The following is a 26780-nucleotide window of genomic DNA, read 5'->3' as shown; positions in this document are numbered from 1 at the left end:
ATACCCTCTCTACTTTTAAGATTAGACTTAAAACTTTCCTTTTCGCTAAGGCTTATAGTTAGGGCTGGATCGGGTGACCCTGGACCATCCCTTGGTTATGCTGCTTTAGACGTAGACTGTGGGGGGTTCCCATGATGCACTGTTTCTTTCTCTTTTTGCTCCGTATGCATCACTCTGCATTTAATCATTAGTGATCGATCTCTGCCCCCCTTCACAGCATGTCTTTTTCCTGGTTCTTTCCCTCAGCCCCAACCAGTCTCAGCAGAAGACTGCCCCTCCCTGAGCCTGGTTCTGCTGGAGGTTTCTTCCTGTTAAAAGGGAGTTTTTCCTTCCCACTGTGGCCAAGTGCTTGCTCATAGGGGGTCGTTTTGACCGTTGGGGTTTTTCATAATTATTGTATGGCCTTGCCTTACAATATGGAGCGCCTTGGGGCAGCTGTTTGTTGTGATTTGGCGCTATATAAGAAAAAAGTTGATTGATTGATTGATTGATTTTGACACACTGAAGAAAAACAAACATAAACAGTTCTGGGTGCCTGAAACTTTTGCACAGTACCGTCAGGCCGCCGCGGCACCATCGTCACCCGGTCATCATGTTCCTTCAGCTCCTCACGTGTTTGTTCTCTGTGTGGGTTTAAACCACAGTCGATCAGGGTCATTGCTGGTGGTACTTTTCTAGACCATTTTGTTGCATGTCCAGTGGGCGGAGCCAAACTAAAGTTGTCTGTTGTCCAGATGCAGCTCTACTGTTACGAGGCTCATCGGTTTGACTCGTTAGACGAAACCATCAAGGCCAGAGGAAGAATCGCCGCGCTTGCCATCATGTTTGAGGTTTGTGAAACTGAAATGCTGAAATGTTTGATAAGTAAATGAGTTCTGAGGACCAGGTCCAGAAACCACAGTCTTCAAGAATAGAACAGGTTCTGATTCTATGGCATGAGACTGACGTCAGTCGCTGCACGCTGCAGTAATCACCGTACTGACCACAGAGCCCAGGTGAAGCTTCTCCAAACCCGTGTTATTACCACAAGGCCACGCCTTCTAACCCACGGCCCATTCAGAGTCACCCCTTCACCAATCCACCAAGTCTTTGGAAGTGGGAGGAAGCTGGAGCACCAGGAGGAAACTCCACAACAACACAGGGAGAACATCAAAACTTCACACAGAAAGGACCAGGCGGGAAGTGATCCCATGACCTTCTTGCTGTGAGGCAGCACTGCTAACCACTAATCCACCATGCCGCCTACATGCTTCATTATTATGGATAAAGTGCACAACATGTTATTACTGCTATGCTACGTATCGTTGTGTGTAGGGTTGGGTATTGAGAACCGGTTCTTTTCGGGTATCATTCAGAAATGATTCAATCCACCGATATCTATAGTCTTTTTGCTTAACGATTCCCTTATTGGTCCTTCAGAGCAACCATTGTTTTGGGGGGGGTGTTTGTCAGGAAAATGATCATTTCTCTACGCTGATTACAGACCCTGCAGCGACTCTGTAATCAACGTTTCTGCAGCGCGGCTTTGCTTTGAAGCGTGAACCAGTGAAGCAATGCTTCGATCCACTGGCCCGTTGGTTCTTTGATTCACTCCTCTTCAGAAGCAGCAAGTCCACTTCTTAACTCCTCTCAAATCCATTAAAATATGTCAACCGTGAGTCACCTTTGTGTGGATTAAAGTCACTAACTGGGACTCTTGTCTTGTTGCAGTCAAGAAAGAGAATCGTCCTCCGTTCCGTTTGCACAGCTCCAAACACTGCGCGGCTCTCTGCCGAGACAGAGTCCGGTCGGAATTAATAACTTAAAAATGAATTGCTGCTTTAAATCAAATGACACCTTTTTACACACGCTGTAAAACAGACAGTAAACTACAGTCGACTAAAATGTGTTTTTCCTCCCAAAATGAGACGTCCTGCATTCTTTATAAATTACATCCTGACATGTAACACAGCAGCTGCAAGAGCTCTGCTCAGAGGTATGGAAAGACATTCATGCCAATAATGTCTGAAAGGAAATGCTTTTGACAAAAAGTACAGATTTTCTTTATTTCTATTTATGTCCAGAGATCAAGGATCCAGTGACCAATTTCATATTTATTTACTTTATGACTCAATACAATGTTGTTGACATAGAAAACCTGTAAAGCCTACATTTAGTACACAGAAAATTCACAAGAGGTATCGATAAGGGAATCGATAAGGATTCGGATCGATAAGCGGAATCGATAATGCTATTGATATCAATAAAATCTTATCAATACCCATCCCTAGTTGTGTGTTTACGTTATGTACAATATGTGTTTACCTTATGTATGATGTGTGTTTACGTTACATACACTCAACAAAAATATAAACGCAACACTTTTGGTTTTGCTCCCATTTTGTATGAGATGAACTCAAAGATCTAAAACTTTTTCCACATACACAATATCACCATTTCCCTCAAATATTGTTCATAAACCAGTCTAAATCTGTGATAGTGAGCACTTCTCCTTTGCTGAGATAATCCATCCCACCTCACAGGTGTGCCATATCAAGATGCTGATTAGACACCATGATTAGTGCACAGGTGTGCCTTAGACTGCCCACAATAAAAGGCCACTCTGAAAGGTGCAGTTTTATCACACAGCACAATGCCACAGATATCGCAAGATTTGAGGGAGCGTACAATTGGCATGCTGACAGCAGGAATGTCAACCAGAGCTGTTGCTCGTGTATTGAATGTTAATTTCTCTACCATAAGCCATCTCCAAAGGCGTTTCAGAGAATTTGGCAGTACATCCAACCAGCCTCACAACCACAGACCACGTGTAACCACACCAGCCCAGGACCTCCACATCCAGCATGTTCACCTCCAAGATCGTCTGAGACCAGCCACTCGGACAGCTGCTGAAACAATCGGTTTGCATAATCAAAGAATTTCTGCACAAACTGTCAGAAACCGTCTCATTGAAGCTCATCTGCATGCTCGTCGTCCTCATCGGGGTCTCGACCTGACTCCAGTTGTCATCGTAACCGACTTGAGTGGGCAAATGCTCACATTCGCTGGCGTTTGGTACGTTGGAGAGGTGTTCTCTTCACGGATGAATCCCGGTTCACACTGTTCAGGGCAGATGGCAGACAGCATGTGTGGCGTCGTGTGGGTGAGCGGTTTTCTGATGTCAATGTTGTGGATCGAGTGGCCCATGGTGGCGGTGGGGTTATGGTATGGGCAGGCGTCTGTTATGGACGAAGAACACAGGTGCATTTTATTGATGGCATTTTGATTGCACAGAGATACCGTGATGAGATCCTGAGGCCCATTGTTGTGCCATACATCCAAGAACATCACCTCATGTTGTAGCAGGATAATGCACGGCCCCATGTTGCAAGGATCTGTACACAATTCTTGGAAGCTGAAAATGTCCCAGTTCTTGCATGGCCGGCATACTCACCGGACATGTCACCCATTGAGCATGTTTGGGATGCTCTCGACCGGCGTATACGACAGCATGTACCAGTTCCTGCCAATATCCAGCAACTTCACACAGCCATTGAAGAGGAGTGGACCAACATTCCACAGGCCACAATTGACAACCTGATCAACTCTATGCGAAGGAGATGTGTTGCACTGCATGAGGCAAATGGTGGTCACACCAGATACTGACTGGTATCCCCCCCAATAAAACAAAACTGCACCTTTCAGAGTGGCCTTTTATTGTGGGCAGTCTAAGGCACACCTGTGCACTAATCATGGTGTCTAATCAGCATCTTGATATGGCACACCTGTGAGGTGGGATGGATTATCTCGGCAAAGGAGAAGTGCTCACTATCACAGATTTAGACTGGTTTGTGAACAATATTTGAGGGAAATGGTGATATTGTGTATGTGGAAAAAGTTTTAGATCTTTGAGTTCATCTCATACAAAATGGGAGCAAAACCAAAAGTGTTGCGTTTATATTTTTGTTGAGTATATGTTGGTGTGTTTAGGTTATGTATGGTTGTGTGTTTAGGTTATGTATATTTGTGTGTAGGTCACGTATGGTTGTGTGTTTAGGTTATGTATGGTTGTGTGTTTAGGTTATGTATATTTGTGTGTAGGTCACGTATGGTTGTGTGTTTAGGTTATGTATGGTTGTGTGTTTAAGTCATGTATGGTTGTGTGTTTAGGTTATGTATGTTTGTGTGTTTAGGTTATGTATGTTTGTGTGTTTAGGTTATGTATGTTTGTGTGTTTAGGTTACGTATGTTTGTGTGTTTAGGTTATGTATGTTTGTGTGTTTAGGTTATGTATATTTGTGTGTAGGTCACGTATGGTTGTGTGTTTACGTTATGTATGTTTGTGTGTTTAGGTTATGTATGTTTGTGTGTTTAGGTTATGTATGTTTGTGTGTTTAGGTTACATATGTTTGTGTGTTTAGGTTACGTATGTTTGTGTGTTTAGGTTATGTATGTTTGTGTGTTTAGGTCACGTATGGTTGTGTGTTTAGGTTACGTATGTTTGTGTGTTTAGGTTACGTATGTTTGTGTGTTTAAGTTATGTATGGTTGTGTGTTTACGTTATGTATGGTTGTGTGTTTAGGTTATGTATGGTTGTGTGTTTAAGTCATGTATGGTTGTGTGTTTACGTTATGTATGGTTGTGTGTTTACGTTATGTATGGTTGTGTGTTTAGGTTACGTATGCTTGTGTGTTTAAGTCATGTATGGTTGTGTGTTTACGTTATGTATGGTTGTGTGTTTAGGTTACGTATGTTTGTGTGTTTAAGTCATGTATGGTTGTGTGTTTAGGTTATGTATGTTTGTGTGTTTATGTTACGTATGTTTGTGTGTTTAGGTTACGTATGTTTGTGTGTTTAAGTCATGTATGTTTGTGTGTTTAGGTTACGTATGTTTGTGTGTTTAGGTTACGTATGTTTGTGTGTTTAAGTCATGTATGTTTGTGTGTTTAGGTTACGTATGGTTGTGTGTTTAAGTCATGTATGGTTGTGTGTTTACGTTATGTATGTTTGTGTGTTTAGGTTATGTATGGTTGTGTGTTTAGGTTACGTATGTTTGTGTGTTTAAGTCATGTATGGTTGTGTGTTTAGGTTATGTATGTTTGTGTTTTTAGGTTACGTATGTTTGTGCGTTTAGGTTACGTATGTTTGTGTGTTTAGGTTATGTATGTTTGTGTGTTTAGGTTATGTATGTTTGTGTGTTTAGGTTACGTATGTTTGTGTGTTTAGGTTATGTATGTTTGTGTGTTTAGGTTATGTATGTTTGTGTGTTTAGGTTACGTATGTTTGTGTGTTTAAGTCATGTATGTTTGTGTTTTTAGGTTATGTATGTTTGTGTGTTTAGGTTACGTATGTTTGTGTGTGTTAAGTCATGTATGGTTGTGTGTTTAGGTTATGTATGTTTGTGTTTTTAGGTTATGTATGTTTGTGTGTTTAGGTTACGTATGTTTGTGTGTTTAGGTTATGTATGTTTGTGTGTTTACGTTATGTATGTTTGTGTGTTTAGGTTATGTATGTTTGTGTGTTTAGGTCACGTATGGTTGTGTGTTTAGGTTACGTATGTTTGTGTGTTTAGGTTATGTATGTTTGTGGTTTTAGGTTACGTATGTTTGTGTGTTTAGGTTATGTATGTTTGTGGTTTTAGGTTACGTATGTTTGTGTGTTTAGGTTACGTATGTTTGTGTGTTTAGGTTATGTATGTTTGTGTGTTTACGTTATGTATGTTTGTGTGTTTAGGTTATGTATGTTTGTGTGTTTAGGTCACGTATGGTTGTGTGTTTAGGTCACGTATGGCTGTGTGTTTAGGTTACGTATGTTTGTGTGTTTAGGTTATGTATGTTTGTGTGTTTAGGTCACGTATGGTTGTGTGTTTAGGTCACGTATGGCTGTGTGTTTAGGTTACGTATGTTTGTGTGTTTACGTTATGTATGTTTGTGTGTTTAGGTTATGTATGTTTGTGTGTTTAGGTTACGTATGTTTGTGTGTTTACGTTATGTATGTTTGTGTGTTTAGGTTATGTATGTTTGTGTGTTTAGGTCACGTATGGTTGTGTGTTTACGTTATGTATGTTTGTGTGTTTAGGTTATGTATGTTTGTGTGTTTAGGTTACGTATGTTTGTGTGTTTACGTTATGTATGTTTGTGTGTTTAGGTTATGTATGTTTGTGTGTTTAGGTTACGTATGTTTGTGTGTTTACGTTATGTATGTTTGTGTGTTTAGGTTATGTATGTTTGTGTGTTTACGTTATGTATGTTTGTGTGTTTACGTTATGTATGTTTGTGTGTTTAGGTCACGTATGGTTGTGTGTTTACGTTACGTATGTTTTTCTTTTGTTGCTGATGCTTGAATATAATCAGATTCATTAAAAACAATGTGATTGATTTATTGATCTGTGATTTCCTTTGCTAGTAATAAAATGTGATGATTTAGCATGGCTTCTAATTGCAGACGAGCGATGAAGACAACAAGAACTTTGCAGCCATCATCAATGGGATCGTCAGCGTGAGCAGATACGGTTTGTTGCAACATTCTTCTTCTTATTATTATTATTTTTCTTCTTCTTCTGTGTTCACGTTGTCTTTTGTGCTCTTCAGGAAAGCGTGCTAATGTGTCGCCATTCGTCCCACGTGGTCTCCTGCCGAGCTCCACTGAGAAATATTTCATCTATAATGGCTCTCTGACTACGCCCCCCTGCAGTGAGACCGTGGAATGGATCATCTTCAAGAACACGGCGTCCATCTCTGGGTCGCAGGTGAACGTTGTTCCTGTGATTTTTTTTTTTTATTGATTCATTTTCTGTTCCCGCCTAATCTAATTAATGTTATGTTGGGGGTGGAGCCTATCCCAGCAATCACAGGGTGAGAGGCGGAGTTTATTCAGGATAGACCACCAGTTTATTGCAGGCTCTATTTTTTAAAACCACAAACACGTGTTTGTTTGTCTTTTCCTCTTTTTATTTTCCTGTTGACATTCTGAGCCAAAACACTAAAATCCCATCATGTGATGTCACGAGTTAGTTTCCCAACAAATTCCACCAATCAGCTGGTTTTTAATGTTTCTGTTTTCATGTGGTAACAGAAGAGCCCAATTTATTTTTTCTATGGTTTAGTGTTTAGGCCGTAATGATGCGATACTATAAATGATTACAGCAGTACAGACTCCGCCCACAAACCCGCTTGCGTTTAACGCGATTGTGAAATATGCGGCGTGTTGTCGATATGAGTGACGGATCCTTCTTTCTGTTTTTTTATACGTGGAACTTAGAACGAAATTCTGCTTGAAGAATGTTGACGTTGAATCTCTGACGTTAGCTGTGAGCGAGTCGTGTGTTTTACCGTAGCGCCACCGCGCTTGGCTGTGACTTCAGGTCATGTGACTCCAGTTCATCAGTCACCAGTGTATTTGCAGAATCATCACCTGTGACTCGGTTGACCAATAGCTGGAAAGCCCCGCCCCCTCTACCACAGTGACGAGGTGCTCAGATGGTGCTCATGGTGACGCGATCACGGGGTTTTTAACCACCAATGTTGAACTTTGTGAATAAAAGGTGGAACTTGAAAGTAAGTCATTTTTGAGTCACTTGAAAAAGGAAAAAAAATATGGCCGCCTCCTGGTTTGATTTGTTGTTTTTCTGCAAACAACAAACAATTGTTAAAGCAATGTTCACTTCAGTGAACAAACAGAAGAATGAAAGTGTTTAATGTTGTGATAGATCATAAACAAGCGTAACATTACTGAAACATTGCACTTCCTTGAAAAAAGTATTTTAGTCCACGATTGAAAATGCACAAAGAACAACGTAGAATGCGGAAGTCGGTGTTGAGAAATCTTCCCTGTTGTCTGGTGCTGAGAATTTCCGAGTTTCCTGTTGCCCTCAAATGCATCGTTAACAGTCAAACTGTTTTTGAGGCAAAAGGTGAAAATCATTCTCAAAGAATGAAAGGCAGCAAGGCCTGTGGTGTCCTCTAGGGGGCGATATATATATATATATATATATATATATATATATATATATATATATATATATATATATATATATACACTCAACAAAAATATAAACGCAACACTTTTGGTTTTGCTCCCATTTTGTATGAGATGAACTCAAAGATCTAAAACTTTTTCCACATACACAATATCACCATTTCTCTCAAATATTGTTCATAAACCAGTCTAAATCTGTGATAGTGAGCACTTCTCCTTTGCTGAGATAATCCATCCCACCTCACAGGTGTGCCATATCAAGATGCTGATTAGACACCATGATTAGTGCACAGGTGTGCCTTAGACTGCCCACAATAAAAGGCCACTCTGAAAGGTGCAGTTTTATCACACAGCACAATGCCACAGATGTCGCAAGATTTGAGGGAGCGTGCAATTGGCATGCTGACAGCAGGAATGTCAACCAGAGCTGTTGCTCGTGTTTTGAATGTTCATTTCTCTACCATAAGCCGTCTCCAAAGGCGTTTCAGAGAATTTGGCAGTACATCCAACCAGCCTCACAACCGCAGACCACGTGTAACCACACCAGCCCAGGACCTCCACATCCAGCATGTTCACCTCCAAGACGTCTGAGACCAGCCACTCGGACAGCTGCTGAAACAATCGTTTTGCATAACCAAAGAATTTCTGCACAAACTGTCAGAAACCGTCTCAGGGAAGCTCATCTGCATGCTCATCGTCCTCATCGGGGTCTCGACCTGACTCCAGTTCGTCGTCGTAACCGACTTGAGTGGGCAAATGCTCACATTCGCTGGCATTTGGCACGTTGGAGAGGTGTTCTCTTCACGGATGATGCCAAGGAGATGTGTTGCACTGCATGAGGCAAATGGTGGTCACACCAGATACTGCCTGGTATCCCCCCCCAATTAAACAAAATTGCACCTTTCAGAGTGGCCTTTTATTGTGGGCAGTCTAAGGCACACCTGTGCACTAATCATGGTGTCTAATCAGCATCTTGATATGGCACACCTGTGAGGTGGGATGGATTATCTCAGCAAAGGAGAAGTGCTCACTATCACAGATTTAGACTGGTTTGTGAACAATATTTGAGGGAAATGGTGATATTGTGTATGTGGAAAAAGTTTTAGATCTTTGAGTTCATCTCATACAAAATGGGAGCAAAACCAAAAGTGTTGCGTTTATATTTTTGTTGAGTGTATATATATATATATATAATACACACAGTGTAACAGAGCATCAGCCACATAAAAACAGCAACGTCCTAGTTGGTTTCTTGACAAGTTTAATAAATTAATTTACGACCTCATTAAATGTTTTACAGCAGCGCTGTTTCTTTAAGAATGAACATCTTTTGTTCAACCATAAAAGACGGAATTCCAGAATGTTTCCGGAAACAAAACTCACACGTTGCTGACAGTAGGAAGGAGCGTTCCGGTGTTCCACACAGAGACGGGCGCAACAGCGTGTGCACGTGTGTCTGTTGGCGGCTCGTGACTGACACACACACACACGTGCACCAAACAGGTTTCTGCTGCGATGTGAAGGTGTTTTTTTGGTCGAAGCTGACAGAGATACTCGTGTACCTGTGAGGACGTGTCACAAGTCTTTTACACTTTGTGTGAAACATGAGAATTAATTAATTTGTCCACCAGGGGGCAGATGACCATTTTAAGGTGAAATGTTTTCTTTCTTCTTACGTATCAGGGATCTTTCTTTTCTTTCTTTCTTGTTTATTTGATGAGGACAATGCACATTAATGAACACTTTGTACATTTTCATGCCATAGTGTAAATATGTCAGATTTAGCTAAAAGCTACTTTCCATCTGTAGTCCTCAGACACACAACAACAAACAATAATTACAGTAAATAAATGAATAAAAAACATTAAGTTATGTACGTTACATCTCACCTGTGTTGACAGGTTTGATTGTTTTTGAGACATTTTTTAAGCTCATTTTTAAAAGCACTCAGGGTGGGACTGTTCCAGTTTATCCAACCCTTCACAGAGATGGTGTTTTGTCCTGTGGCAGATCAATCAGAGTGTCTGGGACAAAAAGACAAGCTGTTTTTAATTCCTTATTTTCTCGGTGTTGAACGCGCTGATGGAGCGAGCGCTCGAAGAGAAAGTTTTCTGTTAACGAGGGTTATGCACCGAGGAATGTGGAGCAGTGACGGCGAGGTGAGGCCTCGTTGACGTGTCAAGGCTTCTCAGCCAATGCTTCACCAAAAGCTTCATTACTTGAGGTCTTGTTAGTTGTTAGCACTTCATGAGTGATGATTGACATCTGCTGGTCATGAAGTTTATAGCACACGTAATCTGACGTTACCAACTGAAACCAACAGAACACAAAGACTGTAGACAGGAAACAGCAACAGACAACATCAGGACTGACTAGACAGAGGGACGGGCAGATGAAAAGAGGGAGGGACATGAAGAGGGTTGGGGGGACAATAAGAGGGAGCAAGGAATAGATAGATGAAAAGAGGGAGGGATGGATGACATCATATTTAAGGTCTGTTGATGACATCACCTCAGTTCAGATGTCAGAATGTGACGTCTTGCAGCCAAACTGACATCGCTGTGAACAAATTGTCCTCAGTTTGACAAAAGGACAGGAAGCAGTTTGACTTGTTTGTCTGATCCTTGTTTTTTGTTTTGGTTTGTTTTTTTTTTGGGTTTTTTTATGCGTCTCAGTGGGTTAACTATTCCAGCAGAGGAGCAACAGCCAACATCTAATAGTTTAAAGTCACGACTTTGTCAGGTTCTGACAGAGTCCTCGCTGAACCAGGAGGAAGTGACTCATCTGAGCAGGTAGAAGCCCCGACCCCATCCCCGAGTCACAGAGCGGAACATGTTTAAACATGAACGATGATGTAATCTTCGTTTCTGCACTCAAAACAAGAACCTGGAGTGTGACAGGAAGGAGGTTCTGGGATCTCGTCCAACAGTTCAAAGACAGACTAAAGGACCAGGGGACAGACTGTGAGACTGAACGTTGTCTCTGAAATGGACAGCTGATCTGTGTGGCATGTTCTGCTTCGGCTCCACCCCCAGTGTGTTAAAGTTTGAGGGGTTGGAATGGCAGGCTTGTGACAACAGGCTCTTTGGTTCAGTTCCCACAGGCTTACGTGCCCTTGAGCAAAGTCCTTAATCTCCAGGTTGTTCATTGACGTCACAGGCTGTGTATGAATGGGTGAATGTGATTGGTCTTTCAAAAGCACTTTGAGCGCTTTGGGCATTTCTGGGTACGGCAATCAAACGTCCTGTTTCCCTGCTGTGGGCAGCAATAAGTAACACTGCTCTGACGTCATATTTTTACAACAAAAAGCATATTCACATCAAAGCAGCAGCACAGCAAAGAGATTTATTGTGAAAGGGTGAAAAGTAACTTCCTGCCGAACATTAGCAGAGTAACATAACAACTGTAGTCATCTAAAAAAGTGTGAGCTCAGGGTCAGTCAGCTCAGGGTCAGTGAGCTCAGGGTTATCGAGCTGAGGGCACCTCAGCTCACTTGTTTATGCCTTGCAACTGAAGGTGTTTGTTTGTTTGTTCAGTAAGCTGTTTGTTTCCTTCCAGCTGGAGGATTTGTTTATTTGTTTTGTAAGTTGTTTGTTTTCTTCCAGCTGGAGGTGTTTGTTTAGTAAATTGTTTGTTTTGTTCCAGCTGGAGGTTTTGTTTGTTTGTTTGTTTGTTTTAGTAAGTTGTGTGTTTTTTCCCCAGCTGGAGGTATTTGTTTGTTTAGTAAGTTGTTTGTTTATTTCAGCTGAAGGTTTTGCTTTTTTGTTCAGCAAGTTCTTTATTTCTTTCAGCTGGAGGCTTTGCTTTTTTGTTTAGTAAGTTGTTTGTTTCTTCCAGCTGGAGGTGTTTGTTTGTTTGTTTGCTTAGTAAGTTGTTTGTTCTCTTACAGCTGGAGGTGTTTGTTTGTTTAGTAAGTTGTTTTTCTTCCAGTTGGAGGTGTGTATGTGTTTGTTGTTTGTTTAATAAGATATGTGTTCTCTTCCAGCTGGATGTGTGTGTTTGTTTAGTAAGTTGTTAATTCTCTTCCAGCTGGATACGTTAATTTATTTAGTAAGTTGTTTGTTTCTTCCAGCTGAAGGTGTTTGTTTGCTTTCTTAGTAAGTTGTTTGTTCCCTTCCAGCTAGATTGGTTTGTTTGTTTAGTAAGTTGTTTGTTACTTCCAGCTGGAGGTGTTTGTTTGTTTTGGAAGTTGTTTGTTTCTTCCAGCTGGATGTGTTTGTTTGTTTGTTTAGTTAGTTGTTTGTTCTCTTCCAGCTGGATGTGTTTGTTTGTTTGTTTGTTTAGTAAGTTGTTTGCTTTCTTCCAGCTCGAGGCATTTATTAATTTAGTATGTTGTTTGCTTTCTTCCAGCTCGAGGCATTTATTAATTTAGTATGTTGTTTGCTTTCTTCCATTTGGAGGTGTTTGTTAGTTTGTTTTAGTAAGTTGTTAATTTTCTCTCAGCTGGCGGTGTTTGTTTGTTTAGTAAGTTGTTTGTTTTCTTCCAGCTGGATGTGTTTGTTTGTTTAGTAAGTTGTTTGTTACTTCCAGCTGGAGGTGTTTGTTTGTTTAGTAAGTTGTTTGTTATTTTTCGGCTGGAGGTGTTTGTTTGTTTGTTTGTTTGTTTAGTAAGTTGTTTATTTTCTCACAGCTGGTGGTGTTTGTTTAGTAAGTTGTTTGTTTTCTTCCAGTTGGAGGTGTTTGTTTGTTTAGTAAGTTGTTTGTTTTCTTCCAGCTGGAGGTGTTTGTTTATTTAGTAAGTTGTTTGTTTTCTTCCAGTTGGAGGTGTGTGTGTGTTTGTTTAGTAAGTTATTTTGTTCTCTTCCAGTTGGCAGTGTTACTTTGTTTGTTGAGTAAGTAGTTTGTTTCTTCCAGCTAGAGGCGTTTATTTGTTTAGTACGTTGTTTGTACTCTTCCAGTTGGAGGTGTTTGTTTGTTTAGTAAGTTGTTTTTCTCTTCCAGTTGGAGGTGTTACTTTGTTTGTTGAGTAAGTAGTTTGTTTCTTCCAGCCAGAGGCGTTTATTTGTTTAGTACGTTGTTTGTTTTCTTCCAGCTGGAGGTGTTTGCTTGTTTAGTAAGTTGTTTGCTTTCTTCCAGCTAGAGGTGCTTGTTTGTTTGTTTGTTGAGTAAGTTGTTTGTTTTTTTCCAGCTGGAGGTCTTCTGTGAGGTGATGACCATGGAACAGGCCGGATACGTGATGCTGATGGACTACCTGCAGAACAACTTCAGAGAGCAGCAGCAGCACTTCATGGGTCAGGTGTTCTCCTCCTACACCGGCACCGAGCAGCTCCAAACTCCAGGTCGAACAAGTCACACCTCTGTCCTCATCTTCAGCTCTTTCATTTTTGTGCATTGTGGTCATTTTCAATTTTTTTTTCAATTGAATTTATTTTCAATTTTGCACCAAATCGCAACAAAGTTGCCTCAAGATGCTTCACACATGTGAGGTCTAACCTTACCATTTAACCCATCCTAATTCCAATTAGACACAATCCAACCACTAGGAGCAGTGGGCAGTGCTTTTAGTCCTGTGAACGCCCGACATAAACAACAACAGCTACAGTAATAGTAATGACAGTTGTTATTAATAAAACCCATTTTACATTTGATATTTATAATAATAATAATAATAATAATAATAATAATAATAATAACAAGAGCAATCAAAGATTTCTGATGTCCACCAATCCAGATCCAGATCACCTCCAAAATTTCATGGAGTCTTCTAGCCTTCTTCACCACCATCTGTGGTGAAAATATGGTGAGAATCTGTGAAGTAGTATTGACGTAATCCTTCAAAGTGTATATGAAGTGAAATCTGATCCAGGATCCGGATCCAGATCCAGATCACCTCCAAAATGTCATGGATTCTTCCATGTTCTAATATATATCTGTCATGAAAATTTTGTCAAGATCTGTGCAGTAGTTTTGACATAATCATGCTGCGTCAGGAAGGGCATCCGGCGTAAAACAAGCCAACCCAACTATGCAGACTAAAAATCGAATTCCCATACCGGATCGGTCGAGGCCCGGGTTAACAACGTCCACCACCGGTGCTGTTGCCCAACAGGGTGCTGGTGGAAATCGGGCTACTGCTGGGTGAAGACAACGAAGAAGAGGAGGAGAACGTTTCCACAAACAGCGGGAGAAGACGAAAACCAGAAGTGTGGAAATGAGAGTGGGGACTTTGAATGTTGGTAGTATGACTGGTAAAGGGAGAGAGCTGGCTGATATGATTGAGAGGAGAAAGGTAGACATATTGTGTGTGCAAGAGACCAAGTGGAAGGGAAGTAAGAGCAGGAGCATCGGCGGTGGGTACAAGTTGTTGTACCATGGTGAGGACAGGAAGAGAAATGATGTTGGGGTCATTTTAAAGGAAGAGTATGTTAAAAGTGTGTTGCAGGTTAAGCGAGTGTCTGACAGGGTGATGAGTGTGAAGTTGGAAAATGAAGGGGTGATGATGAATATCATCAGTGCATATGCCCCACAGGTAGGTTGTGAGATGAAGGAGATAGAAGATTTCTGGAGTGTGTTACATGAGGTGTTGGAGATTGTGCCCAAGCATGAAAGAGTGGTGATAGGAGCAGACTTCAATGGGCATGTTGGTGAAGGGAACAGAGGTGATGAGGAAGTAATGGGTAGATATGATATTAAGGATAGGAATGGAGAAGGACAGATGGTAGTTGATTTTGCAAAGAGGATGGAAATGTCTGTGGTGAATACCTACTTTAGAAAAGGGAGGAGCACAGGATAACATAAGAGTCGAGGAAGGTGCACACAGGTGGACTACATTCTTTATAGGAGATGCAAGCTAAAAGAAATCAGAGACTGTAAGGTGGTGGCAGGAGAGAGTGTCGTTAGACAGCATAGGATGGTTGTTTGTAGGATGACTTTAGAGGTAAAGAAGAAGAGAGTGAGAGCTCAACAAAGGATCAGATGGTGGAAGCTGAAGGAGGAAGACTGTTGTGTGAAATTTAGCGAGCAGGTGAGAGAAGCACTGGTTGGAGGGGAAGCAATTCTGGACAACTGGAAAAGTACTGCAGATGTGGTGAGGGAGACAGCTAGGACAGTACTGGGTATGACATCTGGACAGTGGAAGGAAGACAAGGAGACTTGGTGGTGGAATGAAGAGGTCCAGGAAAGCATAAGCATCTCTGCTCCCCTCCACAGCATGTCTTTTTCCTGGTTCTCTCCCTCAGCCCCAACCAGTCCCAGCAGAAGACTGCCCCTCCCTGAGCCTGGTTCTGCTGGAGGTTTCTTCCTGTTAAAAGGGAGTTTTTCCTTCCCACTGTAGCCAAGTGCTTGCTCACAGGGGGTCGTTTTGACCGTTGGGGTTTTACATAATTATTGTATGGCCTTGCCTTACAATATAAAGCGCCTTGGGGCAACTGTTTGTTGGAAAGTGAGAGGATGCCTGAGGAGTGGAAACGAAGTGTGCTGGTTCCTATTTTCAAGAACAAGGGTGATGTGCAGCGCTGCAGTAACTACAGAGGCATAAAGTTGATCAGCCACAGCATGAAGTTTTGGGAAAGGCTTTCAGTGATGCCGGTATTTGGTTAGACTCTTTCTCTCCGATTGTCCTGTCTGAGTTATTTTCATTAGTTACTTCATCCAAACCATCAACATGTTTATTAGACCCCATTCCTACCAGGCTGCTCAAGGAAGCCCTACCATTATTTAATGCTTCGATCTTAAATATGATCAACCTATCTTTGTTAGTTGGCTATGTACCACAGGCTTTTAAGGTGGCAGTAATTAAACCATTACTTAAAAAGCCATCACTTGACCCAGCTATCTTAGCTAATTATAGGCCAATCTCCAACCTTCCTTTTCTCTCAAAAATTCTTGAAAGGGTAGTTGTAAAACAGCTAACTGATCACCTGCAGAGGAATGGTCTATTTGAAGAGTTTCAGTCAGGTTTTAGAATTTATCATAGTACAGAAACAGCATTAGTGAAGGTTACAAATGATCTTCTTATGGCCTCAGACAGTGGACTCATCTCTGTGCTTGTTCTGTTAGACCTCAGTGCTGCTTTTGATACTGTTGACCATAAAATTTTATTACAGAGATTAGAGCATGCCATAGGTATTAAAGGCACTGCGCTGCGGTGGTTTGAATCATATTTATCTAATAGATTACAATTTGTTCATGTAAATGGGGAGTCTTCTTCACAGACTAAGGTTAATTATGGAGTTCCACAAGGTTCTGTGCTAGGACCAATTTTATTCACTTTATACATGCTTCCCTTAGGCAGTATTATTAGACAGCATTGCTTAAATTTTCATTGTTACGCAGATGATACCCAGCTTTATCTATCCATGAAGCCAGAGGACACACACCAGTTAGCTAAACTGCAGGATTGTCTTACAGACATAAAGACATGGATGACCTCTAATTTCCTGCTTTTAAACTCAGATAAAACTGAAGTTATTGTACTTGGCCCCACAAATCTTAGAAACATGGTGTCTAACCAGATCCTTACTGTGGATGGCATTACCCTGACCTCTAGTAATACTGTGAGAAATCTTGGAGTCATTTTTGATCAGGATATGTCATTCAAAGCGCATATTAAACAAATATGTAGGACTGCTTTTTTGCATTTACGCAATATCTCTAAAATTAGAAAGGTCTTGTCTCAGAGTGATGCTGAAAAACTAATTCATGCATTTATTTCCTCTAGGCTGGACTATTGTAATTCATTATTATCAGGTTGTCCTAAAAGTTCCCTGAAAAGCCTTCAGTTAATTCAAAATGCTGCAGCTAGAGTACTGACGGGGACTAGAAGGAGAGAGCATATCTCACCCATATTGGCCTCTCTTCATTGGCTTCCTGTTAATTCTAGAATAGAATTTAAAATTCTTCTTCTTACTTATAAGGTTTTGAATAATCAGGTCCCATCTTATCTTAGGGACCTCAGAGTACCATATCACCCCAATAGAGTGCTTCACTCTCAGACTGCAGGCTTACTTGTAGTTCCTAGGGTTTGTAAGAGTAGAATGGGAGGCAGAGCCTTCAGCTTTCAGGCTCCTCTCCTGTGGAACCAGCTCCCAATTCAGATCAGGGAGACAGACACTCTCTCTACTTTTAAGATTAGGCTTAAAACGTTCCTTTTTGCTAAAGCTTATAGTTAGGGCTGGATCAGGTGACCCTGAACCATCCCTTAGTTATGCTGCTATAGACTTAGACTGCTGGGGGGTTCCCATGATGCACTGAGTGTTTCTTTCTCTTTTTGCTCTGTATGCACCACTCTGCATTTAATCATTAGTGATTGATCTCTGCTCCCCTCCACAGCATGTCTTTTTCCTGGTTCTCTCCCTCAGCCCCAACCAGTCCCAGCAGAAGACTGCCCCTCCCTGAGCCTGGTTCTGCTTGAGGTTTCTTCCTGTTAAAAGGGAGTTTTTCCTTCCCACTGTCGCCAAGTGCTTGCTCACAGGGGGTCGTTTTGACCGTTGGGGTTTTTACATAATTATTGTATGGCCTTGCCTTACAATATAAAGCGCCTTGGGGCAACTGTTTGTTGTGATTTGGCGCTATATAAATAAAATTGATTGATTGATTGATGGACCTCTAATCTCACTGTTGGTCTTTTTCCATTGTTTGTGTCCTTGTGTGAACCCTCTTCAAAAATAAAAAAAACAAAAACCTGGAGTCAAACCAAAACCTGAACCCAACCACATGACACAGGCTTAAAAATAAAATATGCACACAGACAAAAATCAGCTCCACAAAAATACTGTGTCAGAATGAGTGTGGAAGATCTGCATCCTGTCTGGAAGCACTTTGAGGTCTCAGAACAGGAACAGGTTCATACAAAGACCAGGACCTCAGTGCAAGTTCCTCTGGAGGTCTTTGGGACACACACACACACATTCATCTTCAACCGCTTACTCCAATTAAAGGTCATGGGGGGGTGGAGCCTATCCCAGCAGTCACAGGGCGTGAGACGGGTTCGGCATGGACAGGACGCCAGTCTGTCACAGCGACACATACAGACAGACAGTCTTTGGGACAGACGTTCCTTAATTATTCATCTGACTGGAAAAATGTCCTGAAACCTGAATAAGAAGTCCAGTTTACACCCAGAACTCCTGGATGAACCAAGAACCACTGCCCTGCTGCTGGTTCACTCTGCCCCCTAGTGGCGGATGTTGCTCAGCTGCAGCAGGTGGAGGAAAAAGTTGGCTTTATGTGTTTTTTCTTTTTTGTTTTACGTTAGTTGTAGTGTGTCATATGACCCCCCACAAGATGTGTTGTAGATGTTCAGATGTTTTGAGGTTCAAAAAATTGAAAGTCTTCAACTGTCAATAAAAGTAAAATAAAGGTAAGAGTCTGTCAGCTGTTGAAGTCTGACCTGTGATCAGGTTTGTTCGTTTGTGGCATACAGGTGTCATGTCTTTATGAACTTAGTCCCACCTGCGGTTATTCTTTTCTTTTTGCTGTTTGGTTTTTGCACATCTGAATCTCAGTAAAACAATAAACAAAGGAGCTCTGATCCAGTGACCTGCCGGGATTTGTTTCTTTGTGTCAGTCTGCAGTTCGGAACCAGAGAATGTCCAGGCGACGTCCTACAACGTCAGCAGTCTGCTGGTGACGTGGGAACGTCCGCGGGCTGTGTACGACGCCAGCATCGAGAGATACGCCGTCAGCTATCAACCGGCCCAGCCAGCGAGCCCCACCCCCTCCGAGTACTTGACTGATGGAGACCAAGATATCGTAAGAGTTTAGAACCTGATGTCTCTTTTAGCACATTTGATACATGATACATGAAAAGGTCATTTACACATACGTACACTGTACACTGCAGTTAGCATGTTGACAGTTAGCCCGTTACCGTGCTATCTTGAAAAATGTTGCCACGCATAGTGACACACAAGTTTAACACTAGGTTTAGCAGAGCCACTTTTGTTGCAGGCTGACAAACTGTTACCACCAACATGCTAACAGGTTGCTAGCATGCCAATAAGAGTATGCTAGGATGTCCACATTATTTGGAATTATTATGTCTCATGTTCACATGCTAGTACCACTGCGCTACAACTGGCATGATGAAGTCAAAATGCTAGCCAACATGTTGAGGCGATGTTAGCCTTTGTTGTATCATTTGCTAATAACAGTATTTTCTTTATGTATTTTCTTAAATTGTGGACATTATGTATGTCTGGATGAAAAGACGGCATTAAAGACAGGACACCAAAACAAATCCTCACTCTTTAGAGAAACGCATTTTCCAAACACGAACATTTTGATGCTTTAAATATGTTCTTCATTCATACCACCAGGGGGCGATACTAGATGACGTCTTGGCCAACACGACCTACGTGGTCGAGGTCGTGGCTATGTGCACCAATGGACTGCTCGGACGTGTTAGTGACCCACTTAAGGTCACCGTGCCCGTGTATGACCCCGGTAAGACAAACGACGTCCGTGATGGAGCCTAGACCTCAGTGGGACAGATGTCTCACTCCGCTGCATTTATGTGGACTAAGAACAGATTTATCCTCAGTGCTGCTCTTCTTCTTCTTCTTCTTCTTCTTCTTCTTCTTCTTCTTCTTCTGCATGGCCAAAGTAGATGACATACTCTCAGTATTTGGTTTTAACATCGTCACATCCATGATTCTCCTGAAAAATAGTTTACATATAAATTAATGGATGTGGTCATGGGCGTGGATGAATTCTTCTATTAATTTAGTTTGATGAGTCTTAAAATTCCACCTAAATCTTAAACAAAAGCTACACGCTCAGGCCAAAGCCACACCCCAGTCCGTGAGTCCTCCTCCACAGGAGGTAGGCCCGCCCCCAGTCCGTGAGTCCTCCTCCACAGGAGGTAGGCCCGCCTCCAGTCTGTGAGTCCTCCTCTGCGGCATTTAGACCCGCCCCCAGACTGTGAGTCCTCCTCCACTGCAGGTAGACCTGCTCTCGAGACTATGACACAAAAGATTGTTGATTTTCCCTTTGTGACCATCAGAGGGGGCTGTAGAAACAGTGACCCGTATGTTGCTTGACTAAAGCCGTAAACGTTTATCTTTAATTTGTGTACTTTTTCTCCTCTAATGTCAGCTCATTCACGACGACGATGCTCAGAGTAAGAGTTAGATGGCGCTCTGACCGCTTGGATCTAAACCCTCTATTTAATAGCCAGAATTAAAAAGACAAGCTGAACAATCGAGATGAGGTTGAAACAGTGAAGAACTTCGCTTATCTTAAAGTCTGTTAGCCGAGTGTAACTAATAGCCTAGCTTGATGTTAGCTCATGAAGCAGTAGGAGACTGCTAGCTTAGCACATTCAGAAATGGATCAATCTGGAAAAACACTTTAATCTTGTTGGACCTTTTTTAAAAAAAACCTGGCTGACATGTTTTATTAAAGGCTAGCATTAGCATTGATTATTGATTATTAGCATTGACTCCTTTCGCTGAGAAAAGTTTTATCCTCTGAAACCTCAATGGTTTGTGCCATAGACACAGAACACTAGACTGGACCAACACGGGCCATTTATGTGGGGTTTCTAGCTGCCATCTTGTGATGGTAACGGTCTGTTATTTCAGTTGGAGTTTTTTCTCCAAATTTTCCTGAATAATTTGACTTGTTCATACTCAGTAACACTAACATTGGTTATTTTATTGTGTAACTAAATAATTACCCCACAAACAACATTCTGGTTGTGTAACTGACACACATCACAGGAAAGTGTCTCCTTATAAATTCTAAGGGACCCTTCACACATAGTGTGAAGTTTGATCGAAGTGCGCACAAAGCAGGAACTGTATGCAAAACGTGTAGAATTGTACCTGCCTCTAACACCTTGTACACCTGTTGCTACAACTATTTGCGCACACTAGCGGCTAAAAACAGAGTGTGCGCTGTGCGAATCCATCGCATCCACTCGCAGCAGGTATCGGCCAAATTCCAGGTGAGATGCACGAACATCTAACACTGCTCGCGTGCCACTTAGAAAATGTGTGGCCAGTCGCACTCTTGGCACAACAACGGACTGCAGACAATCACTGTTGTACTGCTGTAAATTTGTCTAAGTTCCCCACAAGTGTGACTTTGCAAACACACACTCTGACTCGTGACATTCTGGACAACTCCTACTGTGTTTGGACAGACATGGACTAACAACTGTCCACTGTGAGGCACGTGTGTCTGATTGCTGTACTTACGTGGACATAAATAAAAACATATATCGCCGTGGCGATAAGCTGCGAGCGAGCACGCGCATGGAGCGGACATTGACAGCCTGCCAGGTTGAAATAGACCGTACGATTAGAACACGCAGTGGGCAATCTGACCGTCACGTCACCAATGTGAGTTCTGTTCCACATGATGTGGTGTCTGTGCTGCGGTGCACCATCCACAAGACACGCGTGTCGGGCAGTACACGTGTGCGGGGCGACTGGATGCACCGGAAAAGTAGATGTGGACATCAGAGCACACTGCTTCGCATTCATGTCATTTCATGACTGTATGTCAGTGGCCACGTGTCATCTACAGAGGAACAGACGGCTCATATTTGTATTGCTCGCTTGATAAATGCGGTGTTTTTATGTGGTGTGGTATTTTTTTTTTTGTAATACTTCCATGTCCTTCCTGATATGAGGCAGATTCCCGCAGCTTTCAAAGAACAGCTCTGTAGCTCAGTGGTAAAGTTTCTGACTGGCAATCAGAGCTTTGGGAAGGTGTGGGTTCCAGTCATGTGAGATGTTTTTTATTATTATTTATTTATTCCACATAAGCGGCGTGATGTGGTCTCACAGGTACCAGCTGGTTTTTACAACCCCAATTCCAATGAAGTTGTAAAATGTAAATAAAAACAGAATTCAATGATTTGCAAATCCTCTTCAACCTATATTCAATTGAATACACCACAAAGACAAGATATTTAATGTTCAAACTGATTGACTTTTGTGTTTTTGTGTAAATATTGTTCATTTTGAAATGGATGCCTGCAACATGTTTCAAAAAAACTATGATGAAACTGTGGTGTCATTTGATGTGACATCGTTGTTCACCTGCATCCCCACTGCGGAGGCCATCTCAGCTGTGAGGCAGAGGCTGCTGGAGGACCAAACTCACACCAGACCACATCTGCCAACTCTTGGAGATCTGTCTCAACACCACGTATTTCCTGTTTAGGGGGAATTACTACAGGCAGATCCATGGTTGTGTGATGGGGTCTCCGGTATCCCCCATTGTGGCCAATCTGTACATGGAGCAAGTGGAGAAGACAGCCTTGACATCTTTCACTGGCATCGCTCCCAGTCACTGGTTCAGATATGTCGATGACACATGGATTAAAATCAAGCAACAGGAAGTGGAGGCCTTTACAGAACACATCAACTCGGTGGACTCCAATATCAAGTTCACACGTGAGGATGCCCACAACTACAGAGGGAAGGGCTAAAGAACAACAACGTCCGGAAAGCCCTCACAGTATGTGGGTACCCACGGTGGTCCCTGGATAAAGTGCAAAAGTCTCAAAGAACAAAGAGACCAGACAGACAGGAGACGGAGACAAGAAGAAGAGGAGTGTCTCTCCCTTATTTAGCAGGAGTAGGGGTAAAACTACAGAGGATTTTCAGACAGCACAAAATCCCAGTTTACTTTAAACCTGTTAACACCTTGAGACAGAAATTAGTTCACCCTAAGGACAGGATCCCTAGTTACAAACAGAGCAATGTAGTCCAATGTAGTATTCTATCTGATGTCAGGAAAAACTGTAATGAACACCTACATAGGTGAGACGAAGCAGCCGTTACACAAAAGGGCTATACCAGCACCGCAGAGAGGGCGCCATTGGACCTCAGTCTGCAGTTCATCTCCACCTTAAAGACCTAACCACACGTTGAGGACAAGAAGTTAAAATCTTAGCCAGAGACAGGAAATGGTTTGAGAGAGGAGTGAAGGAGGCATTTTATGTGAAAACAGTTGAAACCCAGCCTTAACCGGGGAGGGGGTCTGAGGACATGTTTTGTCCCCTGTTTACAATGGGGTACTAGGTCCAAAGCAGTTTCAGTCTTTTGTTCATGGTAATGAGTCATTGACACCATCAGGAGAGTCAGTCAGGGGAGCCGTCAGGAGAGGCGTCCGTCCCATCATTAGGAGGGACAGCTGCCCTGTCATTAGGAGGGTGCTAACAAGAGCACAATAGGTGCTAATTTTAGCTATTGTTTAGCCACTAGCGTATAGCAGTCTGCCTCTCGGTAGGAGGGGTCTGGTTAGGTTTAAAACTCCAGCTTTTGTGGCTTCTGTTATTCTTCTGTACAAGAGTCAAGACAGAAGTCAGACGACCAGAGCAAGAATTTTAGCTGAGGAAGCTTCTGTGATTTGAAGCGAAATGTCCTCGCGTCAATCAACCCAGTGCAATCGAAGATTCAAGCTTCTCTACTATGTTTCAAAAAAGTTGGGACGGGGCAACAAAAGACTGAGAGAAAGTTGATGAATGCTCAAAGAACACCTGCTTGGAAACAGGTGAGTGTCATGATTGAGTATAAAAGGAACATCTCCAAAAGGCTCAGCCGTTCACAAGCAAAGATGGGGTGAGGATCACCACTTTGTGAACAACTGTGTGAAAAAATAGCCAAACAGTTTAAGAACAGTGTTTCTCAATGTTCAATTGCAAGGAATTTAGGGATTCCATCATCTACAGTCCATAATATAATCAGACGATTCAGAGAATCTGGAGAACTTTCTACATGTAAGCAGCAAGGCCGAAAACCAACACTGAAAGCCCGTGACCTTCGATCCCTCCGGCGGCACTGCATTAAAAAGTGACATCATTGTGTAAAGGATCTTACCGTGTGGACTCAGGAACACTTCAGAAAACCATTGTCAGTTAACACAGTTTGTCGCTACATCTACAAGTGCAAGTTAAAACTCTACCATGAAAAGTGAAAGCCAAGCATCAACAACATCCAGAAACACCACCACCTTCTCTGGGCCTGAGCTCATTTGAAATGGACAGACAAAGTGGAAAGTGTTCTGTGGTCTGATGAGTCCACATTTCAAATTGTTTTTGGAAATCATGGACGTCGTGTCCTCCAGACAAAGAGGAAAAAGACCATCCAGACTGTTACCAGCACAAAGTTCAAAAGCTAGCATCTGTGATGGTATGGGGGTGTGTTAGTGCCCATGACATGGGCAACTTACACATCTGTGATGGCACCATCAATGCTGAAAGGTACATCCAGGTTTTGGAGCAACACATGTTGCCAACCAAGCAACGTCTTTTTCAGGGACGTCCCTGCTTATTTCAGCAAGACAATGCCAAGACACATTCTGCACGTGTTACAACAGTGTGATTTCGTAGTAAAAGAGTGCAGGTACTAGACTGGCCTGCCTGCAGTCCAGACCTGTCGCCCATTGAAATGTGTGGCGCATTATGAAGCACAAATACGACAACGGAGACCCGGACTGTTGAACAACTGAAATCATACATCAAGGAAGAATGGGAAAGAATTCACCTACAAAGCTTCACAATTAGTGTCCTCCGTTCCCAACGCTTATGAGTGTTGTTAGAAGGAAAGGTGATGTAACACAGTGGGAAACATACCACTGTCCCAGCTTTTTAGAAACCTGTTGCAGGCATCCATTTCAAAATGAGCAAATATTTGGACAAAAACAATTATAAAATATATAATATTCATTTGAATATAGGTTGAAGAGGATTTGAAAATGATTGTATTCTGTTTTATTTACATTTTACACAACGTCCCAACTTCATTGGAATTGGGGTTTTTGTTTATTCCACATAAACAGCGCGATGTGGTGCACCTCGCGCTGTTTCTGCTAGAAAGACACCGTCGTGTGCACGAACTCTCGCACCGGGATGGTGCACGCCTGCCCGTCAGTGCGATGTTTCATGGTGTGCTAATTCAAACTGTTTCACTCTGTTTCGCTGTATTTATACAAACTTCACACTATGTGTGAAGGGGCCCTAAGATTTTTGTGGATACGCGTGTCAGTGGATTGTTTTGGTGCCATTCGTTATTCACCTGTGATTATTCTAACTGCGCTAATTATAATCTGAGTGCCAAAGAGGCTCACATTACAGATCGGAACTGTTCAATTAACACGTTTGACGCCTCGTTATCAATAATAAACTCTTTGACACTGAAAAAAACGTTCAGTTACCCTCACAAGATGGCAGCCAGACACGACAGCTAAAAAAGGCCCAGTGTCCGTTCTAGAGCTGCCGATACATCTACAATAGAAAAGCTTATTATTAGTATTATTATTTATGTTCTGAACTTGATTTATTTATTTTGTTTCTGTGAGTGTTTTTGTTTTAATGGTGTCATTTCTTTGCACTTGTGTCAGTTGTGTCAGTTGAGTCAGTTGCTCTAATTGATATTTCCTTTAATTTCATAATTAATAAAATGATTTCCTGCAGACTCATTAGTGTCAGTCACTTTAGGAACTTTAGTGTGAAGTTCAGAATTTGCCCCAAGAAGTTTCAGGGCTCGTGGCGGTCTACGCTAGTTAGCGTGTGACCTCAGTCAGTAACACATAGCGTCCGATATGGGGCAGGCCTTAAGCGCCAGATTCATGAATCGAACAAGAGTCTACGACTTCCTGTGAATGGGATGTGAGGTACGTCTCCGTTTCTGAACCGGAACCCACTGACAGCTCAGTGGACTGAGACGATGCAAGGACACAGACAGGAACCATGAGTGGGATTTGAACCCAGGTCCACATACTGGCAGGCCAGCTTCTTATCCAGTGAGCTTCCTCTTCACTCAGAATGATCTGAAATGATCTGCTGTGATCCTCACCTGGATACATCCAGAGGTCTCACTCTGCTCTGTTTCCAAGGATGGTTCTTAACAGGGTTCAGGTTCAGCTACTTGCTGCTCAGTGACCAGAACAGTCTGAGTTCACATCCAAGACAGTAAACCATTGACTGCATTTTAGCCCTGCGAGTACAAGCATGACTAATCAGCAGTGCGTCTTCACAGCCTGTGCTGATGTTCACCGCAGTGTTTGATTCAATTGACTGGACTGATCTCTGGAACATCCTGAGAATTCGTGGGACCCCAAAATGTCTTCTGCACATCACAGCCAGCCTGGACACAGACACTGTGAGTGCTGTGTGGAGGCAGAGACCTGAGCTTTCCCAGTGAAAACTGGTGTTCCACAGGTATGTGTTCTGGCTCCACCACTGTTTGGTCTTAGGCTGGGTGCTGAACTGGGTTTTGGTCAAATTGTGGAAACTACTGACTTAGGTTTTTTGTTAGCAATGAAAGTTCACTGACCTTGGACTTTGGGTTGGTGCTGTGATCTTTGAGTGAGTGAGGAATCAGAGTGTCTGAGATGGTCCTGGATCAAGACCTCTAGTTGGGATTTCAGTGACTTCTTGGACTCGTCCATCAGAAGTGTATCTGTGTGGGACAAGGTGCCTGGGAAGATCTTATGGAGTCATAAGGTCAGAGGTGTTTGGTGATGCTGATGTCTTGCAGGAGGATGAAGGTCCAAGTCTTCAGGGTCCTGGTGCTTCCTGTCCTACTGTCTGGTTGTCAGCCTTGGACTCTAACAGTGTCCGAAGGTGATGACCGAATGTCTTTGGTCCCAGGTCTCTGTGGAGGATCATCAGACACCACATTTAGTCCATGTGGTGACTTTCTGTGGACATGATCCAGGACACAGGTGTCTCAGTGTTAAGACCCAGAAACCGGAGAAGGTCAAGGACATGACCACATCTCAGGCTGGCTGCAGCAGATAGATGGTTACTTTGGAGAAAATGGGATGGACCAGTTATCTGCCATCCAGAACCCAAGGTGGTTCTGGTTGTGAGGTGTGATGCTGTGATCAGGACGTGAGGCAACCAGTGCATGCTCCCCTGACCC

General features: G+C 42.4%; 1 protein-coding gene across 1 annotated transcript in view; it reads left to right on the top strand.

Annotated features, from left to right (window-relative positions):
• Positions 1-26780, top strand: part of LOC117514994 (receptor-type tyrosine-protein phosphatase zeta-like) — a 233993-nt gene that overhangs the window by 125460 nt on the left and 81753 nt on the right. The window contains 6 exon segments of the mRNA XM_034175555.1: positions 735-830; positions 6424-6490; positions 6570-6727; positions 13085-13235; positions 18464-18648; positions 19215-19341. Coding sequence (XP_034031446.1) covers positions 735-830; positions 6424-6490; positions 6570-6727; positions 13085-13235; positions 18464-18648; positions 19215-19341 — 784 coding nt within the window.

The sequence above is a fragment of the Thalassophryne amazonica genome, chromosome 8 (genome assembly GCF_902500255.1).
Source record: "Thalassophryne amazonica chromosome 8, fThaAma1.1, whole genome shotgun sequence".
NCBI classification, from domain to species: domain Eukaryota; kingdom Metazoa; phylum Chordata; class Actinopteri; order Batrachoidiformes; family Batrachoididae; genus Thalassophryne; species Thalassophryne amazonica.
Note: the sequence above shows the minus strand (reverse complement) of the source record. Positions and strands in the feature narration are given on the sequence as shown.